This window comes from Candida jiufengensis (assembly GCF_024610255.1).
Source record: "Candida jiufengensis strain CBS 10846 chromosome Unknown scaffold3, whole genome shotgun sequence".
Classification (NCBI taxonomy): Eukaryota; Fungi; Ascomycota; class Pichiomycetes; order Serinales; family Debaryomycetaceae; genus Lodderomyces; species Lodderomyces jiufengensis.
Genome location: NW_026261560.1, coordinates 1,295,793 through 1,315,796, shown reverse-complemented (window position 1 = coordinate 1,315,796; position 20,004 = coordinate 1,295,793). Strand labels below are relative to the sequence as shown.

General features: G+C 28.2%; 12 protein-coding genes across 12 annotated transcripts; 4 read left to right on the top strand and 8 right to left on the bottom strand. All coding sequences in view use genetic code 12, as the record gives it.

Annotated features, from left to right (window-relative positions):
• Nucleotides 1-87: 87 nt before the first annotated feature.
• KGF54_003051 (uncharacterized protein) lies at nt 88-1,904 on the top strand (the record flags this gene model as incomplete). The annotated part of the gene is made up of 2 exons (XM_051763598.1): nt 88-303; nt 357-1,904. The coding sequence occupies 2 exons, from the start codon at nt 88-90 to the stop codon at nt 1,902-1,904; spliced, it is 1,764 nt and encodes a 587-aa protein (XP_051620421.1).
• Nucleotides 1,905-1,920: 16 nt separating this feature from the next.
• On the bottom strand, nt 1,921-2,811 carry CSM3 (Csm3p; the record flags this gene model as incomplete). Its single annotated transcript, XM_051763597.1, has 1 exon — nt 1,921-2,811. The coding sequence occupies one exon, from the start codon at nt 2,809-2,811 to the stop codon at nt 1,921-1,923; it is 891 nt and encodes a 296-aa protein (XP_051620420.1).
• Nucleotides 2,812-3,103: 292 nt separating this feature from the next.
• Nucleotides 3,104-4,129, top strand: KGF54_003049 (putative polyadenylation protein; the record flags this gene model as incomplete). Its single annotated transcript, XM_051763595.1, has 1 exon — nt 3,104-4,129. One exon carries the CDS (start codon nt 3,104-3,106, stop codon nt 4,127-4,129), a length of 1,026 nt encoding a protein of 341 aa, XP_051620419.1.
• Nucleotides 4,130-4,160: 31 nt separating this feature from the next.
• Nucleotides 4,161-5,405, bottom strand: KGF54_003048 (exopolyphosphatase; the record flags this gene model as incomplete). The annotated part of the gene is made up of 1 exon (XM_051763594.1): nt 4,161-5,405. One exon carries the CDS (start codon nt 5,403-5,405, stop codon nt 4,161-4,163), a length of 1,245 nt encoding a protein of 414 aa, XP_051620418.1.
• A 257-nt stretch (nt 5,406-5,662) lies between these two features.
• Nucleotides 5,663-8,359, bottom strand: MCM3 (MCM DNA helicase complex subunit; the record flags this gene model as incomplete). The annotated part of the gene is made up of 1 exon (XM_051763593.1): nt 5,663-8,359. One exon carries the CDS (start codon nt 8,357-8,359, stop codon nt 5,663-5,665), a length of 2,697 nt encoding a protein of 898 aa, XP_051620417.1.
• A 264-nt stretch (nt 8,360-8,623) lies between these two features.
• Nucleotides 8,624-10,330, bottom strand: NOC4 (ribosome biosynthesis protein; the record flags this gene model as incomplete). Its single annotated transcript, XM_051763592.1, has 1 exon — nt 8,624-10,330. One exon carries the CDS (start codon nt 10,328-10,330, stop codon nt 8,624-8,626), a length of 1,707 nt encoding a protein of 568 aa, XP_051620416.1.
• Nucleotides 10,331-12,121: 1,791 nt separating this feature from the next.
• KGF54_003045 (uncharacterized protein) lies at nt 12,122-12,499 on the bottom strand (the record flags this gene model as incomplete). The annotated part of the gene is made up of 1 exon (XM_051763591.1): nt 12,122-12,499. One exon carries the CDS (start codon nt 12,497-12,499, stop codon nt 12,122-12,124), a length of 378 nt encoding a protein of 125 aa, XP_051620415.1.
• Nucleotides 12,500-13,589: 1,090 nt separating this feature from the next.
• On the bottom strand, nt 13,590-14,087 carry KGF54_003044 (uncharacterized protein; the record flags this gene model as incomplete). Its single annotated transcript, XM_051763590.1, has 1 exon — nt 13,590-14,087. One exon carries the CDS (start codon nt 14,085-14,087, stop codon nt 13,590-13,592), a length of 498 nt encoding a protein of 165 aa, XP_051620414.1.
• Nucleotides 14,088-14,890: 803 nt separating this feature from the next.
• KGF54_003043 (sterol esterase) lies at nt 14,891-16,435 on the top strand (the record flags this gene model as incomplete). Its single annotated transcript, XM_051763589.1, has 1 exon — nt 14,891-16,435. One exon carries the CDS (start codon nt 14,891-14,893, stop codon nt 16,433-16,435), a length of 1,545 nt encoding a protein of 514 aa, XP_051620413.1.
• Nucleotides 16,436-17,306: 871 nt separating this feature from the next.
• Nucleotides 17,307-18,329, top strand: KGF54_003042 (trifunctional uridine nucleosidase/nicotinamide riboside hydrolase/nicotinic acid riboside hydrolase; the record flags this gene model as incomplete). Its single annotated transcript, XM_051763588.1, has 1 exon — nt 17,307-18,329. One exon carries the CDS (start codon nt 17,307-17,309, stop codon nt 18,327-18,329), a length of 1,023 nt encoding a protein of 340 aa, XP_051620412.1.
• A 143-nt stretch (nt 18,330-18,472) lies between these two features.
• On the bottom strand, nt 18,473-19,078 carry KGF54_003041 (histidine phosphatase family protein; the record flags this gene model as incomplete). Its single annotated transcript, XM_051763587.1, has 1 exon — nt 18,473-19,078. One exon carries the CDS (start codon nt 19,076-19,078, stop codon nt 18,473-18,475), a length of 606 nt encoding a protein of 201 aa, XP_051620411.1.
• Nucleotides 19,079-19,223: 145 nt separating this feature from the next.
• Nucleotides 19,224-19,949, bottom strand: KGF54_003040 (histidine phosphatase family protein; the record flags this gene model as incomplete). Its single annotated transcript, XM_051763586.1, has 1 exon — nt 19,224-19,949. One exon carries the CDS (start codon nt 19,947-19,949, stop codon nt 19,224-19,226), a length of 726 nt encoding a protein of 241 aa, XP_051620410.1.
• Nucleotides 19,950-20,004: the final 55 nt, after the last annotated feature.

Sequence of the window (20,004 nt, the reverse complement as noted above, 5' to 3'; positions counted from 1 at the left end):
CCATTACAAAATAATAAAGACCAATAAAAAAAATTGGTCTTTACTAATTCACCATCAATTGTTCTTTAAGGTTGTTTGATTTCTTCAATGAGAAGAAGGAACTACAAAAAAGAGAATGAGGTATCAATTCCTCAACCACAACCTCTACAATCAGTATTTCATCCACCACCAAAGAATTCTCCACTATTACATCATAAAAAAAGCTCACCAACCAGACCTACCTTATTCATTCCGTCAGGCAATGAATTGATTTTGAAACCAATTCAGCTGACAAAAGCTCATTTTTTTGACGCTTATTCTAAAGTATGTTAATAATTGGAGATTACTTGTAGATTTTTGTACTAACAATAATTTAGGGAAAATGGAATCTTTCAAAAGTTCCATGTCCACCATTTCTTGATGATATTGGGTATATGAAACCACCTGAAAGTTTTAATGAAATATCAAGATCAGAATCAGTATCAAATTATATGAGTTTACCTCATTGGAAAAAAATTCAATATTTTACAAGAATCATATCAAAATTAAAAAAAGAATTTAAAATTAATGGTGTTTCCATATCTTTAATTGATAAAGATAAATGTTTTTACAAATTTGAAACTACATTAGATTTGAATTGTGTACCTAGATGTATTGCTATTGACTCTCATGCCATATTATCAAGTGGGTCATTTGTTTTATTAGATGCTTCAAAAGATTGGAGAACTATGAAAAATCCTTTGGTTACTGAGTCACCGTTTATTAAATTTTATTGTGGTGTTCCTTTATTAGCTCCAAATAATGATGTTATTGGTATATTAGCTATTTTTGATGCAAGAGCCAAATTATCATTTAATGAAGATAATTGTAAAACTTTAGTTAGTACTAGTAAAGATCTTATGGATTTTCTAAATGCACCACTTGATGATGGAAACTTAAATCCAAAATACTTCAAAGGAGGTCAATTAGTTGATTCCTTGCTATTATATGGAAATTCAGATAAAAAGGCAGCACTTAAAGAATTAAGAAAAGAAATCGGAAGACCAACAAGTGGGAAATCTTCATTAGTATTTGAAAAAGATGGTTCAGGTGGACCTTACAATGCAAATCAAATTACAAGATTCTTGAGGTTTAATAAACAAGAAAATGAAGAAGAATTTAATACTGACCAATTGGAAAGAGCTCAAAGAATTAAATCATTTGAAAATCATCAAGATAAATATGAAGAAGCTGAGATCAAAAAGAATTTGAGACCTATTAACGGTCACATCATCAAACAAAAGGAATTATGGAAATCATTATTTTCATTAGGTTCATTAAATAAAGCAGCTTCAGCATTATGTAGCACATTAGGTGAATTTTATAAATTTGATTTTGTATTCATTTTAGAAATTAGAATTGCAGAGCAATGTTGTATACAAAAAGAATATTTCCCATCAAATGAAGATAAAATTGATTATGCACTGTTTAAATATTCAAATAAGATTACAAAATCAAAATCACCAAATGATGAATTTATGACAAGAATGACTGGGATATATGATCGTAAAATTTTAGATCATTCTAAAAATTCTGGAAAAGCTGCTTCTACTAATTCTCCAACTACTCAATTTTTTGAAAGATCTATTCATTACAAAGCATTTTTATCAGAATTTGGTCTTGAATATATTAATCCAAGATTGAACACTATATATAATTACGGTATCATAATGCCATTTTTCAGACATGAATCAAAATTACTAAAACATACATCTAGCAGATCAAAAGCCAACAATAAAAATGTTGAATTATACTTAAGAAGTGGTGGGTTTTTAATTGGTTTATTTTCAGAATTGATTAAAGAAGAAGTTGATAGTGAAGTAATTTCTGCTATTTTTGATCATTCAGCTACTTTTAGAAAAATATATATTAGTACTACTCAATAAAATTTCGTTAGTTTGTTTAGGGATTGTATTGTCTCATTAACTCCATTTCCATATCTTCTTGCTCTTGTTGAGTAGGTTGTGAATCATCCTCTTGAACTATTCTTGGAGCAGATATGTGCCCTGAAGTTGGTATGAAATCATCTTCATCATCGAATTCCTCGTTATCTTCTTCAGCATGCGTAGCATTAGTGTTATTTGGTTGTGCATTTTCCAGTTCCTTTTCTGCTTCGTTCAATTGAGGTTGATTGTTGGTTGTTTCATCTTGATTCATGAAATTGAAAAAGTCATCATCATCTTCTTTAGATACAGCTGTTGGTCTAGGAACAGTTAGATTTTCATCATCATTACTATTAGTATTATTATTGGTGGCAGGGATAGTGTATAAATCATCTTCATTATTTATTGGGTCATTGTCTCCATTTTCATTTTGATCATCATTCTCATCAATAATTCCCTTTGACACTTTTAATTTATGAATTTCTTTTTCAATTAATTCACGTCTATATAATCTTAGTTGCGAAGATTTATGACCCAATGATCTTATCAAATAAGCACAATCTTTAAAATTAGCTTTGGGAAATAATCCATGACACCATAATTGATAAAATTGTAAGATTGAAGTTAAGTTAGAATATTCATGATCGTATTTCAATTGATTAGGGGTTTTGTAATTTTTATTTACTGATGATTTAATTTGTTCTTGTTTTTGGAATGTTTTATCATTTTTGGCTATTATTCTATTTAATCTTTGATTGTTTTTAATTAAATATGGTAAACCTTTTTGAGTATGTAGTATTCTATCATTATCTATCTTTGCAATTCTTCTTTTTGGTTTGATTTTAACATTGTCAAGTCCAAGTTGTGGGTCGGCTAATGGATCCATTATTGGATCTGCTGGTATGTCCATATTTGAGGTAGATTGGTTCATCGTGTGTATATTATATAACTATATTTGATGTTTAAGTAATTGAATGTAAATTGTTTAATAGATCGCGTATATTAATAATAAAATTAAATAAAAATGTAAATAAAATAAAAAATAGAAAATATCAAAGACCCTAAAAACACGCGTAATTTGTGGCTAATGTTTTACGCAGGTAATGTGGTAGCCAAAATAATCTTCTACTGATAAATATGATTAGATTATTAAAGAAGATAATTATAAATTCTATTGATAAAGTCAGATCTATATCATTTTAATGTATTCAGCAGAGTACTTACCAAGACTAGGTCAATTATCCATAGAGGTCAAAAATGTCACGCAAGAATCATTGCAGAATATAGAATTGCAAGGAGATCAAACTATAATATTAATTTTAAAAGATCAACCATCAGTCACTATTTTATTACCAGTATCAATATCTCATGTATCGGTTTTAAAAGTACTGTCAGTTGGTGACATACTAAAACTAACATTAAAAGTATCATCAGATGTTCAATCAAATTCACAAGATAACAACAAAATTACACAATGGTCATGTAAATGGTTACAACAAAACACATCAAAAGTAAATTCAAATAATGTATTTTGGTTTGATTGCTTCGAATGTTCTCATGAAATTATAAATTCATTAAATCATAAATTTAAAGATATGCCCAACGAGTTTTGGTATGAGTTGATGGACTTTTGGCATTGCCATAAGCCTGAAAATAATCAACCTACCGATAAGGATTATGGGATATTAGTTCCCAAAGATGAGCAGACTATAATAATTGGATCTTATTATTTATTGAATTTGGTAAATGAAAATATAGTTCTTGATCAAGATTTGTACCTGTGTAAGAATTGTGGAAGCAAAATTGGTCAACCCTTTCAGAATGCTATAAAGTTACTTAAATGGAGATTAAATCTAAAATATTCTCATGATGGTAAAGAATATATATCGGAGTATAATCCAGTAAACTTTGTAATTGAGTTAATCAATACTAAAATCCAGTCACTGGCTATTAGAAAGTTTAAAATCAAGCATGATAATAAATGGATATATTTGTGGATCATGAGCGATGGAATTGACGTTACAATAAATGATAAGGTTCTTAATAATTGCTTTAAAATACTATATACCGAAGAAGTAGGTGCAAAAGAAGAAGTGAATTATGAAGAGTTAGAAATATCATACACAGAAATTAGAGATAAATTTTACAAAACACTAAAACAAAATACAATACAATCTAAAATGCCTTTTGGTTCTATAGAATTTTATATAAGTTTTATACCCACATAGAATAGATGATTTAATAATGACTTAATAATTTTCATTTCTCAAGAGCTTCTTTCACAATAGGTACTACTTGCTTTCTCGAAGCGTGAATATTAACTTGGTTGTAAATTTTGAAATGCCCGACATTATCAATACTAGCTGAGTTAACATATTCCAAAACAGGATCAATTTCATCACCTCCATATACTTGATTGTTCAAACTCAATTGAGTTTCCACCAAATCATCCAATATCTCGTAAACTGCGTTAATACCTTCATAGTAGTAACAAAACTCTCTTCTATATTCATTAGTATCTTTTACAGTATATGATGAAGTGATAACTAGCAAGTCAATACGATTTAATTTTAATGAATCACTTAAAGTTTTTAAAATTTCTTCTTTGGTATAACTCTCAACTACCCATTTCAATGGCTTTCCTATAGAACTGAAACCAATATTATCACCCTTTAAAAATTTAAATTGTTTGTAATCTTTTCTTAAAATATCTATAAATGCAAAACCTGATAAATCTTTCTTGGCTTTCTTGATCTCTTTATAAAACAAATCAACTTGATTTGTATTTGATTGGGTGGGGATTTGACTTGCGATAATTTGTGATTTAGTCACACTTAATATTTTTTTGTATATATCAAATACTTCTAAATCTGGTTCTTCTACTTTTTGAGTCATATTACTTGTGTCAATCAATAAAGGAGCTATTAATAATTCAATTACATCTTTATTGTCTACCCAAAATTGTTCATTATTTTGTTTGAGATTGTAAAAATATTGGAAAACTAAACTTGAATTAGACCCACAAGATCTAATAATTCTTGGGCTTGCGTTTAAAAATTTTCCTTCATCTGCATGATGATCTATAATTCCAACAACTTTCAAATATCCTTCATCATAACTTTTATTTATTTCAACACCTTGTAATCCATTATGATCAACCAATGATAATTCCGTCTTTTGTAAAACTTTACTATTGATGGATTCACTAATGAAATTATCAAAATCTTCAACAAAGTATAAAAGATCTTCAGTTATATTATGATATGTTTCTAATACTCTTATGATATCTCTACGTAATTTTAAATCAGCTTTCGGTACGTTAATTAATGGGATAATATATTGTTGTGGAGTTTTTAAATTGTGCGTGAGATAAGCATAAGTAATCGATGATATAACTGAATCCACATCTGCTGATTGATTACCAGTTACAAATGTGTATGGTAATTTTATTGTTTTTTGATTGATTGCATTTTTTAGATTGATTAAGTATGATCTTACTGACATGATTTATGCAATTATCTATAAATGAGTTATCTTGTAGATTTGAGATCTGAAAAATAATGTAGGACCAAATTTCATCATATTATAATTAATCTCATTACACAAAATTTTAAATGGTTGCAATCTTTTAGCTAAAGCAATAATTATTAAGAGACAAAAACTTTACAAGCAAGTACAGGTTCAAAAAATTGTTATTATTAATACATATATAATTTATCAAAAGAAGAGCAAATTGTCAACCCTTTAAACCACCTTCACATTTAAATTTTCCATATTTTTTGGCCCTCTATAAATATATTGTTCTCCTCCTGCATTCTTTTCAATCCAATTTGTAATTCGGATTCACTAAATTGATCTTCTTGATCTAAATCTTCATTTATTGCTTCAATAACTGATTGATATGGTGCTGACTCTCCACTAAATAAATCTGATCTTAATACTTTGGATATTATTCTTGAAAATTGTATATATCGTTCTGAACTTATTGTTGACTGTTGTGCGTTTGATACTGAATTTGATATTGGTGCCAATGGTTGTGGTCTTGATGTTGATTGTGATTGTGATTGTGGTGGTACTGCATCTTCTTCTTCTCCTTCAGTGCTTTCATTTTCATTTTCATTTGAGATATGAGTATTACGTAAGTGATCTTCAATTGAAACGTCTTCTTGATTTTGGTGTTGTTGTTGTTGTTGTTGTTGTTGTTGTTGTTGTTCACGGAATCTTTGTCTTCTTGTAGTAACTCTTGGTACATATACTTCTTCTCTTTCTACCTCTTCCTCCGTTTCAGTTTCAGATACTTCTTCTTCGGATTCAACATTATCTCTAGGTTGACCTTCTTCTGTAGCATTACTTCTTGACTGAACTTCTTCATTATTTCTTTCAGTTGTAGTTCTTCTTCTTTTCTTAGCATGTTTACCAATTTCCTTGAATAATGCATACCTCAACAATTCTTCAGCAACTTTAGCATCTTTAACTTCAACAGTTTTGGATAATCTAACTTTAGCATGAGCAGAAGCTAAACGAATTAATGTTTCCAAAGTTCTTGCAGTTATTGGAGCGGTATTTCTTTGATTACTCCCTATTAAATCATTACGTAAACTTGAATAAGTAGTAACAATATAATCTGATGCACTTTTAGTCAATACTGGTTTTATTCTTTGTTTTGCATATTGTATGTATTTTTTCAAAAATGGGATTGATAAAATAGTTGGAGTTTTTCTTGAACCAGAAGAAGCTGCTACACCAGCATGTAATAATGCATTGAATTTTTCAAATATTGGTTGTTCTAATAATTCTTGTTCATTGGTTTCATCATCTCCAACAGCCAATACAACACTAGATTTTTCTCTTATTGGTTCACCTTCAACCATTCCTGGTGGAATAAATCTATGCATCCTCAAGACATGTTCTGAAATAATTCTATCTTTTGTAGGATTTACATCGTCTGTAACAACAAATAATAAATCAAAACGTGATAATAAGGAATCTGGTAATGCAATATTTTTATGTGGATCTTTATGAACATCATATTGACCAAAAACAGGATTAGCAGCTGCAATAACTGAACAACGAGCATTTAATGAAGTATGAATACCAGCTTTTGCAATAGTTACAGTTTGTTGTTCCATAACTTCATGAATTGCAACTCTATCAGCATCTGACATTTTATCAAATTCATCAATACAAACAACACCTCTATCAGCTAAAACCATAGCACCTGCTTCCAATCTTCTTTCACCAGTCTCTTTGTCGGTGGTAACTGCAGCAGTTAAACCAACACCTGAAGATCCTCTACCAGTCGTAGCTATAGCTAATGATGCGGTATTTAAAACAAATCTTAGAATTTGAGATTTGGCAGTGGATGGATCACCAACCATTAAAATATTTATATCACCTCTTAAATGGGACCCATTATCTAAATTTTTTTCAACACCACCCATCATCATTAATAAAACAGCTTTTTTAATATAATCAAATCCATAAATTGAAGGAGCTAAAGAATTTGATAATATATCGAATATTTTTTTATCTTTTGATATTTTATTTATATTTCTAATATCTTGATCAGTAATTTTCTCTTGTGAAGATACTCCAGTAGATCTTGCATGTAATGGATATACCGAATTACCAATAATAACAGTTTTAAAAGTAGAACCATTGTTTGCACCACCACCTAAAGCTCTATAAACACCAACAATTTGTATACGATCACCAGGTTTCGTTAAATCAACTAAATCATCATCTAATATAACATCCACCGACTTTGGTAATTGACCAGCTGGAGCAGTTTCTGGCATTTCTTGTACTGATATTTTTTGATGATCTCTATAAGTTGAATAACCATATTCTGTTGTTAATTTATTACCTTCCATATCTTCAGTTGGATATATTGCAGGTGTTGAAATTGCATCAAATGAAGTAGTTTGATCTCTATATTCTCTTGCATAAAATCTACCAGTTTGTTCCGCATAATGAACTGATCTTATAACTTTTGGACGTACTAATGAAGCTCTTGTAACAATACCTTCAATAGAAACCATCTTGGATAAATAATTTGAATCTATAGTTCTTGGAGTGACTGAATGATTACCAAATGCTCCTTTAAAACTTAGGTAATATTGTTGATTTGAATCAAAATCTGATGGGAATGTACTATCTGAAGGATCATAAATGGTTAAAACAGTATCTCTTAAAGCTCTTTCACAAGCAGGTAAATAATCAGCAGGTTGATTTAATAATCCATTCCAAAATTCTCTATCATAGTCTCTTATTTGATCAATTGAAACATTTAATCTATTTTTATTCTTTATAATTAAATTTTTAATTTGTAATCTATAATCAATCCCAGTGTTTGAATCAATTCTATCTAAAAATTCTTGAAATTTTCGAACTCTATCACCAAATACAGCATCTAATGGTTGTTGTTCATCTAATTGAGTATTATTGGTATCATCCATTACGATATTTTAGGTAATTCAGTGGGTATTGAAACGAATGACAAATGGTTTGACGATTAGAAAAAGAATAGTTTTATAAAAATTATAAAGCTTCCCATTATTCAAATTGAGTTGCAAAATTGAATAAAAATAAAAATAAAAAATAAAAATAAAAATTGTTTAATTAAACGCGTTTTTAATTTTAATTATATTTCCTAATTAAGTTTTAATTAAAATTAACAGAATTTGGTAGCATTACTTTGTTATATACAGTACAGTATATTACTATAAACTCCAACCTTCTAATAATATATTTTCATTAACTTCATTATTTTTGAAAATATTATCTTTATCATTTAAAATATTACTAAATTCTTCAAATTCTAAAGCAGTAGTTTGTAATTTAAATTTTCTTGACTGTTCAGTTTCCAATAATTTTAAATAACTCCAATCCAAAAAATCCTCCAAATTATAATTTGGCTTTTTAAAAGGCTCTTTAAAAATTTTAGCCAATGTTGCAATATTTGGATGATAATGATTCATTAATATTTCTAATTCCCATAATGATGAATTTATTGCTTTTGTATTCATTGGGTTTTTTTCTTGATTATTAAATGGATCGTTCAAAATTTCTTCTTTAGTATCATTTTCATTTGTGTTATGTATCATGATCATACATGTTGGATGTCTTTTTAATAGGTTATATATGAAAGGAATAATTATAACAACACCAGAAGCACTTGCAGTTAATGATAATCTTGCTAGTTTCTTTATGAATGAAGCAACTAAATTCGAAGATAAATGAGTTGATGATAAAAATAAATCAACTAATCCAATAAATCTTGATCTATATTTTGTATAAAATAGATTGGAATTCAATAAGGAATACAATTTTGTATAAAAATCTGGATATTCTAAATTATAATTTTTTATGAGCTCGTATAATGAATTTAATGTTAATATTGGGATTATTAAGTTATCTGAATCTTCTGATATACTTTCCTCCAATGTGGTAGTTGTATCTTCTAAATTGTATAAGTCTGTTAAGAAATCCATAAGACCTTGAGGTTGTGACATATATGGTATAATTCTTTTTTGTAAAATTAATAAAATTGATTTATATTGTGGTATTGTCAAAGGAAATGATAATATAGTTATTACTGTTTTTTGAAATTGTGATTTGAAAAGGTTGATCTTATATATTGATGATGATAAATTTGATTTTGGTAACCATGTAGGTATCGATTTCAATTCTTCTTCGTTTGAATTAAATAATGATTCTTTTCGTATTATTGTTAAAAAATTTGCAAATACTTTTTGTAATTTAAACTCAGATAAATCATTTTTCCAGTTTTCTAGTATAGATGATAAGTTATTGAAGAAGTAAAATTGCAAATCCCAATACTTATTGAAAAAACTATCGATGAATTCCAACAAAATAAAATTATTTGATGACCCATCTGATAAAATTTCTCCATTTGAACTATTTAATAATGATTCGATTATTGATTGGTAGGTTTTAGTTGGAAATTTTTCCGATTTGTTATATTCTGAACCTATTTTTAATAAATCAAATAGTATGTCTAATACATCCAATTGTAACGATGAATCAAAACTTAACTTAGTCTTAAGTATGTCCATAAGTATAGTCTTGGAATTATCGTATTTCTCCAATACCCAATTCACAACTAATCTTGTATGATCATCTTGATTTTTAGTTTTGGTCAATTTCCCATCTTCAAATAATGTTTTGAAATTTTGCATTACGACGACCAAAATTTGTCTACCTAATGATTCTAATTCGGAGTCTTCTTCAGTTATAAGTTTAACTTTTATATCTCTTAATTGATTGATCAAGATCACAAAGTTATTATATTTTGATTCTGTCTGTATTTCATTACCTAATTTTTGTACATCTTTTGTTGTGGTTGGTGATGACTTTTTTGACTTTGATGACTCTAAGGCTCTAGTAGCTTTCCTTTTGGGGGCCATTCTTATATACTTCTTAATGATTTTGTTGATGAATTAAAAGTTGGTTGCAAAAGTGAAGTACATAAGATGAGATTATTAAATTTACATATTGTATATTTTTACACTACCACTTCGAAGAAAATAAAATTTTCAATTTTTCAAAACAATTTTTTTACAACTTTTTTACTTTTCTTCTTCTTTTCTCTTTGTATGACCTTCCAAGTTTTATACTACATGATGAAATCTCGCGTTTTAAGTCATTGATTAAGACCCTTTCTTGTTAGAGGTTGAGTTGATTTGAAAGAATTGATTCCCTTGAGGGAAAAATGATGGAGTAATTTCTATCTGGTTGTCTTATATGATGATTGGTGTTTGGCGCAAATATCTTGTTACATTATAACAAATGCCTTTGAAGAGAAATTCTGATCCACAAATATAATTATTTGGTTTAAAGGATTCATACGTTGTACTATTTTTGTAGAAAATTTATTTACTGCTTTATATGTGGAATCAATGAGGTTTAAAAGAAGTAGTCCTTGACGTTATATATTGATATCTTACGTTTTGACTTTTAATTTTATTGAAATCTGATTTGCACTTTTCTATTTGAATTTAACACCATTAAATAATTTGTCATTAGACTGTAAATTTATAAATCAGATTGTATCTTTTTAAATCAACGTTCTTTAGCGTTCAAACTTACTGTTTATATTTTGTGTATTTTGACGACTATGTTGTGAGGTGTAACTCAAGACTTTCATAAATTAACATCTAATACCGATATATGGCTCAAGTCTAACCTTTCAATTTATAGCAATAAGAATTATAAAGATTCCAGATACTAAATCCTGGTCATTTCATTCAGGATATACTATGTTACTAAGAAGCAATAAATAGAGGAAGAGAGATATATTATACTAATAGGAGATAAGTACTAATAAGAAAAAATCAGAAGAGGAAGAGGAGTGATTATATTAAATAAGAACTGAGCAATACTAAATTCTATTCTAGACAAACAAATAGAAAGAGAAAGGACAACATTGGAATTCAATGAAAATAAAAATAATTCATTTACCTATATTTAAGACAACTCAAGAAGATTGAATGCTAGTGAAAAACCAAATGGACTAAATCAAGAGAGGTCTTGAATTAAGAGGAAGTTTTGGAAAGTATAACTCCAGACTTCTCTAGAAAAATGTAACTTTAGTTATTTGATAGCCTTAAGTGACTATAAGTGAATTTTAAAAAAAAATAAACTCCGTTTTTGTGTCATATTCAGAAATGATGTTTTGGTTGCAAAATAAAATAAAAATAGATTTATTACCAAATAACTCATACAGATAATTAGTCTTAATTCAACAATAAGGAATTTATTATTACTTACTGATTATTGATTTGACTTATTTATACTTATGACTTATCTCTAATACTATTATTTTTCATACTTATTATTAAATTTTATTATTGTTTTTATAATTACTTATTACTTATTACTTAATTTTATTATACTACTATTATTAATTGTTACTAATTTTTATTAAAAGGTTTTTATTATAAATGAATTGGCGTTTCTCCAACATTCCGAATTACATTTCATATAACCTTTTTTACATTTTTACTTTAACGTTTATAGATATTAATTATCATTTTTATATGCATCTTTTAATATCATGTACCCTATTCTTTAAATTACAAATGTATATTAATAAAGGTATATGTTTATTTAGAGGTAACTAAAATTAACTACTACAGTAGAATAATATTCCATTTAACAAACTATACAACAAAAAGCAATGACTAAATTAGATACTTTTATTTTTTGCATCTTTCAAAAAAAATACTCAATCCTCCGTAACAAATCATATCACAAGTTATAATAATATCCAAACCATTGATAACACATATCAATAGCCAAAAATGTGAAAACTTACCCAACATTTTGTATTCATCAATTAAACGTTGGGCATATTTTGAATCATCATCACCTTCTGGTAGCATGTGGATTAAATTTTTATTTGACCATCTGTTCTTTAACCATGACCGGAAATTTGGTTGCTTTGTATTATTTGATGGTCCTGAACGTGTTTCAACTAATTCAGCTTGATGTTCATTATTTTCAACTGATGCTGCATTATTAACTCCCACTGATGCCAACCGTAATTTGAACATTTCAGATTGAATAAAATCCATTTCCTTTAAGATTTTTTGATAGAAGAAAAATGAAATACCAAATCCTAAAAGTCCAATTATTAACCATACCGCAGCAACTTCTATGAGGCTCTTGCAAAATTTGCACGAAGTCATTATTTTCTATTAAATTGTTTATGTGAACCAATTGTTTATGCTAATTTTGCAACACTCAAAACAATTCAAAATCATACATGCAATATTTTTGTTATGCGAAAATATAAATATTTCATTTACTGCACAAAAAATCTAGGAAATCTCAGATCATCAAAACTTCCAATTGCTCATGAATCTAAGAATATGGCTTGTAGCAAGGTTATTTAGAAGTTCTCTTGCGAATTTTTTTGACAAACAACTACAAAATAATGTTATTATTGATTGAATTTTATTCAATATTAGAAACAATTCATAAGTCTTTATCCTCCTTAGTTTTATTATAATAGGGCAAAATTTATTTTGTTCCTGGGCCAAGTACAAATTTGTAGAGAGTAGAGCAAGAGAATTGATTTTGACAGAGACATATGATTCAATTTTAGGCGCCAACTTATTAGTAAATTTTATAAATTGTGATGAAAAAAATTGGATTGTTCTAATTTTAAGTAGTCGCTTTAGCAAGTAGTGGTGAAACAGTCAAGAAAAAGTCTTTTTGTTTCACCGGATGTTAGAATCCATGATCAAGCCTAATAACATCTGTTTATAAAAATCATCAAAACTAGTTGTATTTTATATATCTCTAGTATTTGTATATGTCGTATTAATCACCACTATACTACACTTTCACACTCCCAATTTGTTTCAAGTGTTGTAAAATAAGGATAACCTACATATAGGCTAACATCCTCAAAGTGGTTTTAGAACAACACCATAACGTCAGCTATACTGTTGCAAGATATTAACTGCTTGATTATGAATTTTTTGACCTAGAATCTTGTCACAGTTTTCGCTCTTATGATGTAATTTGGGATGATGTAGAGCAGATTATTCTCCTGTAGTTTGGAGATCTTCAATAGATAACATAATTAGTAGAAAGAGAAAAAGAATTTCAACCTCCTGGTAACCAATAAAAGATCAATACAAATGTACAAAAAACTAATTAATTCGAATCTTTGATCATAACAATAGTGGCACCAGCCATAATACCAAAAACAATAAGAATTGGAAGAACGCAGCTAATTAGCAGGTAGTACAAAATCTCTTTTGAAAAGTAATACAATAAATAGATTGTGTAGCAAATGAAAATTACACCTATTGCCAAAACTTCAATAATGTTATAAATGATTTCAGCGATATCATAAAAGACAATTGTTGAACACTCTTTAATCAAAACATGTGCTTTTTCACATATCCATCTCATTCTATCACTATGTTTTTTGGAATGTTTCTTCAAATGATCATTTATCTTTTGATCTTGATTTGGAAAGATTGATAAACATTGTAATTTGGAATCTCTTATAAGAATGGTAGGTTGGTGTTTGAAGGAGAATCTTGTTTTCACTGGTTCTGGATAGGGGATATTATTGTTTACTTTGTTTTGTGAATGATCATCTGTGCTCAATAATGTACTACTTGTTGTATTTAATTGATTTTGCATATTCCCAATAAAAGCTGAAGAGTGTCAGGTAGTTTTGATCTGAAACAAAATTTCCACATTTCATTAATTTATGTACAATGGATAAATTAATCATATTGTCTAATAATGATATTACAATTTCCGATTTTTTTAATTTCATAGAGCACCTTGATGTACATGAAATTCAACATAAAAAGTTGCGAAAAAATTCTATTAAAAAAAGATTTGTTTCATGTCCCGAAATTGTTATATAGTAAGCATGAAATACACAAAATATAAACAGTAAGTTTGAAAGCTAAAAACATTGAATTATAAATAAACAGTCTATTAAATGCTAATTATTTACTGGTATTTATATATCTGAAATACTTGTAAATGTCGTATATACTAGTGCTATACTATACTATTCACAATCTTCACTCTTGATAATAATTCAAGAAGTATCATTACATAATTTATTGATTTCAAGTTAATTGTAAGATTATGCACAACATAATTTAAAAATACAATAAATTAAATCTTATAAATCTAGATAAATAATATTTTTACTTGATCTTTCTTTTTTTTTTTTAACAACTTTATTATGAGGATATTGATAAATTTTATAGTAAATATTCATATATAAAAGAATACTAACATGAATGAGTTAAATTAACTGGTAAAGGATTAAAATTTATTACAAATGATTCACAATTAATATATTTTTCCATTTTATTTTTTTGTTCCAGATTACTCCATAGACTAAACAAAAAGTTAAATAATTTAGAGCAAGTAATAGTCATCATTCATCCATAAAAGAACCAATAGTCAACCAGCATTCTCAAATGAATGATGATGAAGATGAATTCAAAGTTCAATCTATAGCTGACGTTAAAAATAAATACAATTTTGTTTCAAAGTACTTGCTAAGCTTCATAAGTTTCTTCTTTTCAACTATATTTTGTACAATACTATGTACTGGGGCGATTTTCCAACAATTAATTGATAAAATTAGGGGTAAATCCAAAATAATACTACCGGATATTGAAATAAGAAGTAATGGATATATACCAAGACAAGCTTATGATGATATGACAAACCTCAAAACAATAGATGATTTACAATACTACCTCAAACAATTAAAATTAGACTTGGAAGAATATGAAGTTACTACACCAGATGGATTTATTCTAACATTACATCATATAATAAATCCGACAGAACTGCAACAACAAAGAGATGAAAGAAAACCTATGTATATGCAACATGGATTATTATCATGTTCAGCAACTTGGATAGTAAGTGGTAAAAATTCATTAGCTTATTATATGTTTGAAAATGGTTATGACGTATGGCTAGGTAATAATAGATCATGGTTTGAAGCTAAACATGCTACATTAAAGGGTGATTTATACAATAGTGAAAAATATTGGAATTGGAGTATAAAACACTTAGCTTATTATGATTTACCATCTTTTATTGAAACTGTGCTAAGTATGAAACCTAAACATGATAAACTAGTGTTGGTGGGACATCTGCAAGGTGGATTACAAAGTTTCTTAATGTTGAAAAATCCATACTTGAGTTATATTCATGACAAGATTGACTTTTTTATACCCATTGCACCCGCTATATATCCTGGAAGGTTATTTTATACAAGATGGTTCATTTCTATAGTTAGTACATTACCAAAACTAGCTTGGTTGATAATGTTTGGGTACCTGGCCATACTACGTAATTTATGTTTAATGAGATTATACTTGTGTCAATATTGGATATTTGGTAAATTATCATACTATATGTTTTATTATTTATTTAGTTGGAATGGATCAAATTGGGATCAAGATAGAAAAATTTGGCATATTTTATTCATTTTTAATATGAGTTATGTTTCAGTTGATTTGTTTCAGTTTTACTTAGGGAAGTTTAATCAATTTGGATTTATGCTGACTTTATTACCTAAAGAAGTTTATATGAATGATGATGAAATTGATTATTTTGTTGTTGATGCAAAAAGAAACTTAGAGGAGATAACTGAAGAGAATATCACGGAAAGTGATAAATCAAATGAACCACTACTGAAGCTGTATTTCCCATATAACAAGACTTGGTTTACTGAAAACATTAAAAAGGTCCCCATGCTACTAGTTCTAGGAGACAATGATTACCTAGTGGATGGTAAAAGACTACTATCGCACATGTTAAATTTTGAACCAGGTTATACCAAATACAAGAATTTTAATTTTATCAATGTACCGACTTATAATCATTTAGATGTAATATGGGCAAAAGATGTTAATGGTTCTATAGGGTATGAGATATTAAAATTTATCAAAGATATTGAGAATGAACAAGAATTTAACGAAGCTATGGAATTAAAATTAGAATAATGTGAATTTAATCTTATATATTTATTCAACATTTAACTTAATGAACTAATTTATTTTTGACTTTATCAATTATATACTCTTATGTTCGGCTTTACAATGTCTTACTTTAATATTTGTACGATATGGTTTACTACAATAAATTTGGATCAGAAGAATTCTTCTTTACTTCAAAGATCCAAGAAAATTTCAAATTTGCGCTTGACATTTCCGTTTTTTTTTGATTTAATTTTTAAAGTTTTTAACCGAAAATGTGTCAAAATATAAAAAATTTGACACATATTCATTTCGTGTAATAATAAAGTAAATGAATTTAAATTATATCATTGAATGAATTGATGGATTGAGTTGAATGATAAGGAATAACTTCGGTTAGTTACAGATCCAGAATTTGAACTTATTTGGCCCAGTATCAAATATTTTCTTTCCCTTTATAAGAATAAAATGGTAATTATTATAATTACCGAGAAATAAAAAATATTTTGATCACTTAAATCTTTCTAAGAGATTTCCTTTTTTTTAGAATTTGCAACGAAAAGTGGAGATATTAGAAGACAAATTAAAACACATGTTTTCAAACACTTATTGAAATAAAGCACAGGTTTCACATCACATTCTTATATCAACCATAATTTTATATTAGACCAATTAACAAATTTAGAAACTTTATAAATCTACACAGTTTAGTCAATTTCTAAGCCATTGTTAGTCAAATTAATTTACAAACAATTAGTTTTGGTTTTTTACAAAAGATCCTTAATTTCAGATCCTGAAATATTTAAATGGAATAAGGGCTGCAAAATTCAAAATCATTGAACTTATATTATTCAATCAAATTAATTTAGAGTGAAAGCCAATTTACAACACATAAGAAATGACTATTCAACAAATACCGATAATCCTAGATGCAGATACAGGAAATGATGATGCGTTTGCAATATTGTTATCTGTTTTCAATCCAAGATTCAAATTATTAGGTATAACCACAGTTCACGGAAATGCTCCCACATACATGACAACTCATAATACTTTAACTATTTTAGACATATTGGGAGTTCACAACGTAAAAGTCTTTCGGGGAGAGGAAAATCCTTTGTTTGTTGAACCAAGTTATGCATTAAATGTTCACGGTAAAAATGGGATAGGTGGGATAGATGTTCCAAAATCCACTAGAAACCAAGTACAAACTAACGAAAACTACCTAGAATTTATGTATAAATCAATTTGTGAATATGAAAATGAATTATGTATAGTATGTACAGGTACTTTAACAAATATGGCAAAATTAATTAAAAAATACCCAGATGTAATTGACAAAATCAAATATTTATCAATAATGGGAGGATCATTTGGATTTGGAAATATAACTGAATTTGCTGAATTTAATTTTCATACTGATCCTCATGCTGCTCAATATGTTTTGAAAAAATTCAATCAATCTAAAATCATATTATCACCTTTGAATTTAACTCATAAAATTATTGCAACTGAATCAATAAGAAATGAAATGTATAATGAGTTAAATCCTCAAAAAAATAGTGATTTAAGATTGGCATTTTTTAAGATATTGATGTTTTTCACTTTGACTTATAAACAAGAAAATAGTATGTCATTAGGTCCACCTTTACATGATCCAGTTGCTGTATACATTTTATTACCATTTATCGATAATAATTTCAAAGAATATGGTTATAAATTTATACAAAAGAGAATAACTGTTGAAATTAACAATAAGGAAAGAATTGGTGAATGCATATACCTAAACAATAATAGTGTTGAAAATGAAAATGAAGATGATGGTGTTAATATTGGTGAAGAATTAGATGCCTCAAAATTTTGGGAATGTCTTTTAAAATGTTTACATAATGCTGAATTAAATTTACAAAATTTAAACTAGAGTCTACCAAAAAGTTTTTATCTAACATAATATATAAATTATTTATGCTAATGAATTAATGATATCTTAAATAATGTCTCTAAATGTATTGTCTATAATCTCTAATATCTAAAAAAATCTATATGTAACTATTATCGAGTAATTTAAATGTCTGCACCTTTTTCTTCAACAGGAACTCTAAAAGCACCTGCCATATAAATTGAAGGTTCATTAATATTATGATGTTGATAACTTAATACTCCAACACCACCAGCATCTAACATTAAAGCAGGATCAACATTAAGATCTCTCCCAACCCATCTTGCAACTAAACATCTTAAAATATGGCCATGAGCAACAACAATGATATCACTTGGTTGACCATCGTTTAAAGCTTTAACATGTATTGATTTAACTTTTTTAATAAACCTATCTAATCTTTCAGTAACTTGTTTATAATCTTCACCATCTTCACATCCATCACTCCATATTGACCAGTCGTGATCTGGTGGATCTATACCTCTATCATGTCTTGATTTTCTTATCTCGGCAGTTTTTAAACCTTCATATCGGCCATAATTCCATTCAGTTAAATCATCATCATACTCCACAGGAATTTTTTCCCTGATCTTTGGTGGAACAGCCTCCAAAATCAACTCAAGAGTATGTCTTGCTCTCTTTCTAGGACTTGAAAAAATCTGCACAATATTTTGAGGTTTGATCATTTGAGATTGAGATTCACCAATTAATAGCTCCCCGGTCTTTTTCATCTGAAGTTCACCAAAAGGTTCCAAATCAAGCTCTGTTAAGCTTGTATGTCGACCGTCACGCGACCAGCTGGAATAAAGTCTCTAAATGTATTGTCTATAATCTCTAATATCTAAAAAAATCTATATGTAACTATTATCGAGTAATTTAAATGTCAGCGCCTTTTTCTTCAACAGGAACTCTAAAAGCACCTGCCAAATAAATTGATGGTTCATTAATATTATGATGTTGATAACTTAAAACTCCAACACCACCAGCATCTAACATTAAAGCAGGATCAACATTAAGATCTCTCCCAACCCATCTTGCAACTAAACATCTTAAAATATGGCCATGAGCAACAACAATGATATCACTTGGTTGACCATCGTTTAAAGCTTTAACATGTATTGATTTAACTTTTTTAATAAACCTATCTAATCTTTCAGTAACTTGTTTATAATCTTCACCATCTTCACATCCATCACTCCATATTGACCAGTCGTGATCTGGTGGATCTATACCTCTATCATGTCTTGATTTTCTTATCTCGGCAGTTTTTAAACCTTCATATCGGCCATAATTCCATTCAGTTAAATCATCATCATACTCCACAGGAATTTTTTCCCTGATCTTTGGTGGAACAGCCTCCAAAATCAACTCAAGAGTATGTCTTGCTCTCTTTCTAGGACTTGAAAAAATCTGCACAATATTTTGAGGTTTGATCATTTGAGATTGAGATTCACCAATTAATAGCTCCCCGGTCTTTTTCATCTGAAGTTCACCAAAAGGTTCCAAATCAAGCTCTGTTAAGCTTGTATGTCGACCGTCACGCGACCACAAAGTTTGCCCGTGGCGTACGAAGATTACTCTTGGAGTGTGAGTTTTAGTCATATTTGATGAGTCAATTAGTGTTCCAAAAATTGAATAGTTGCAAATTTGAAAGTTG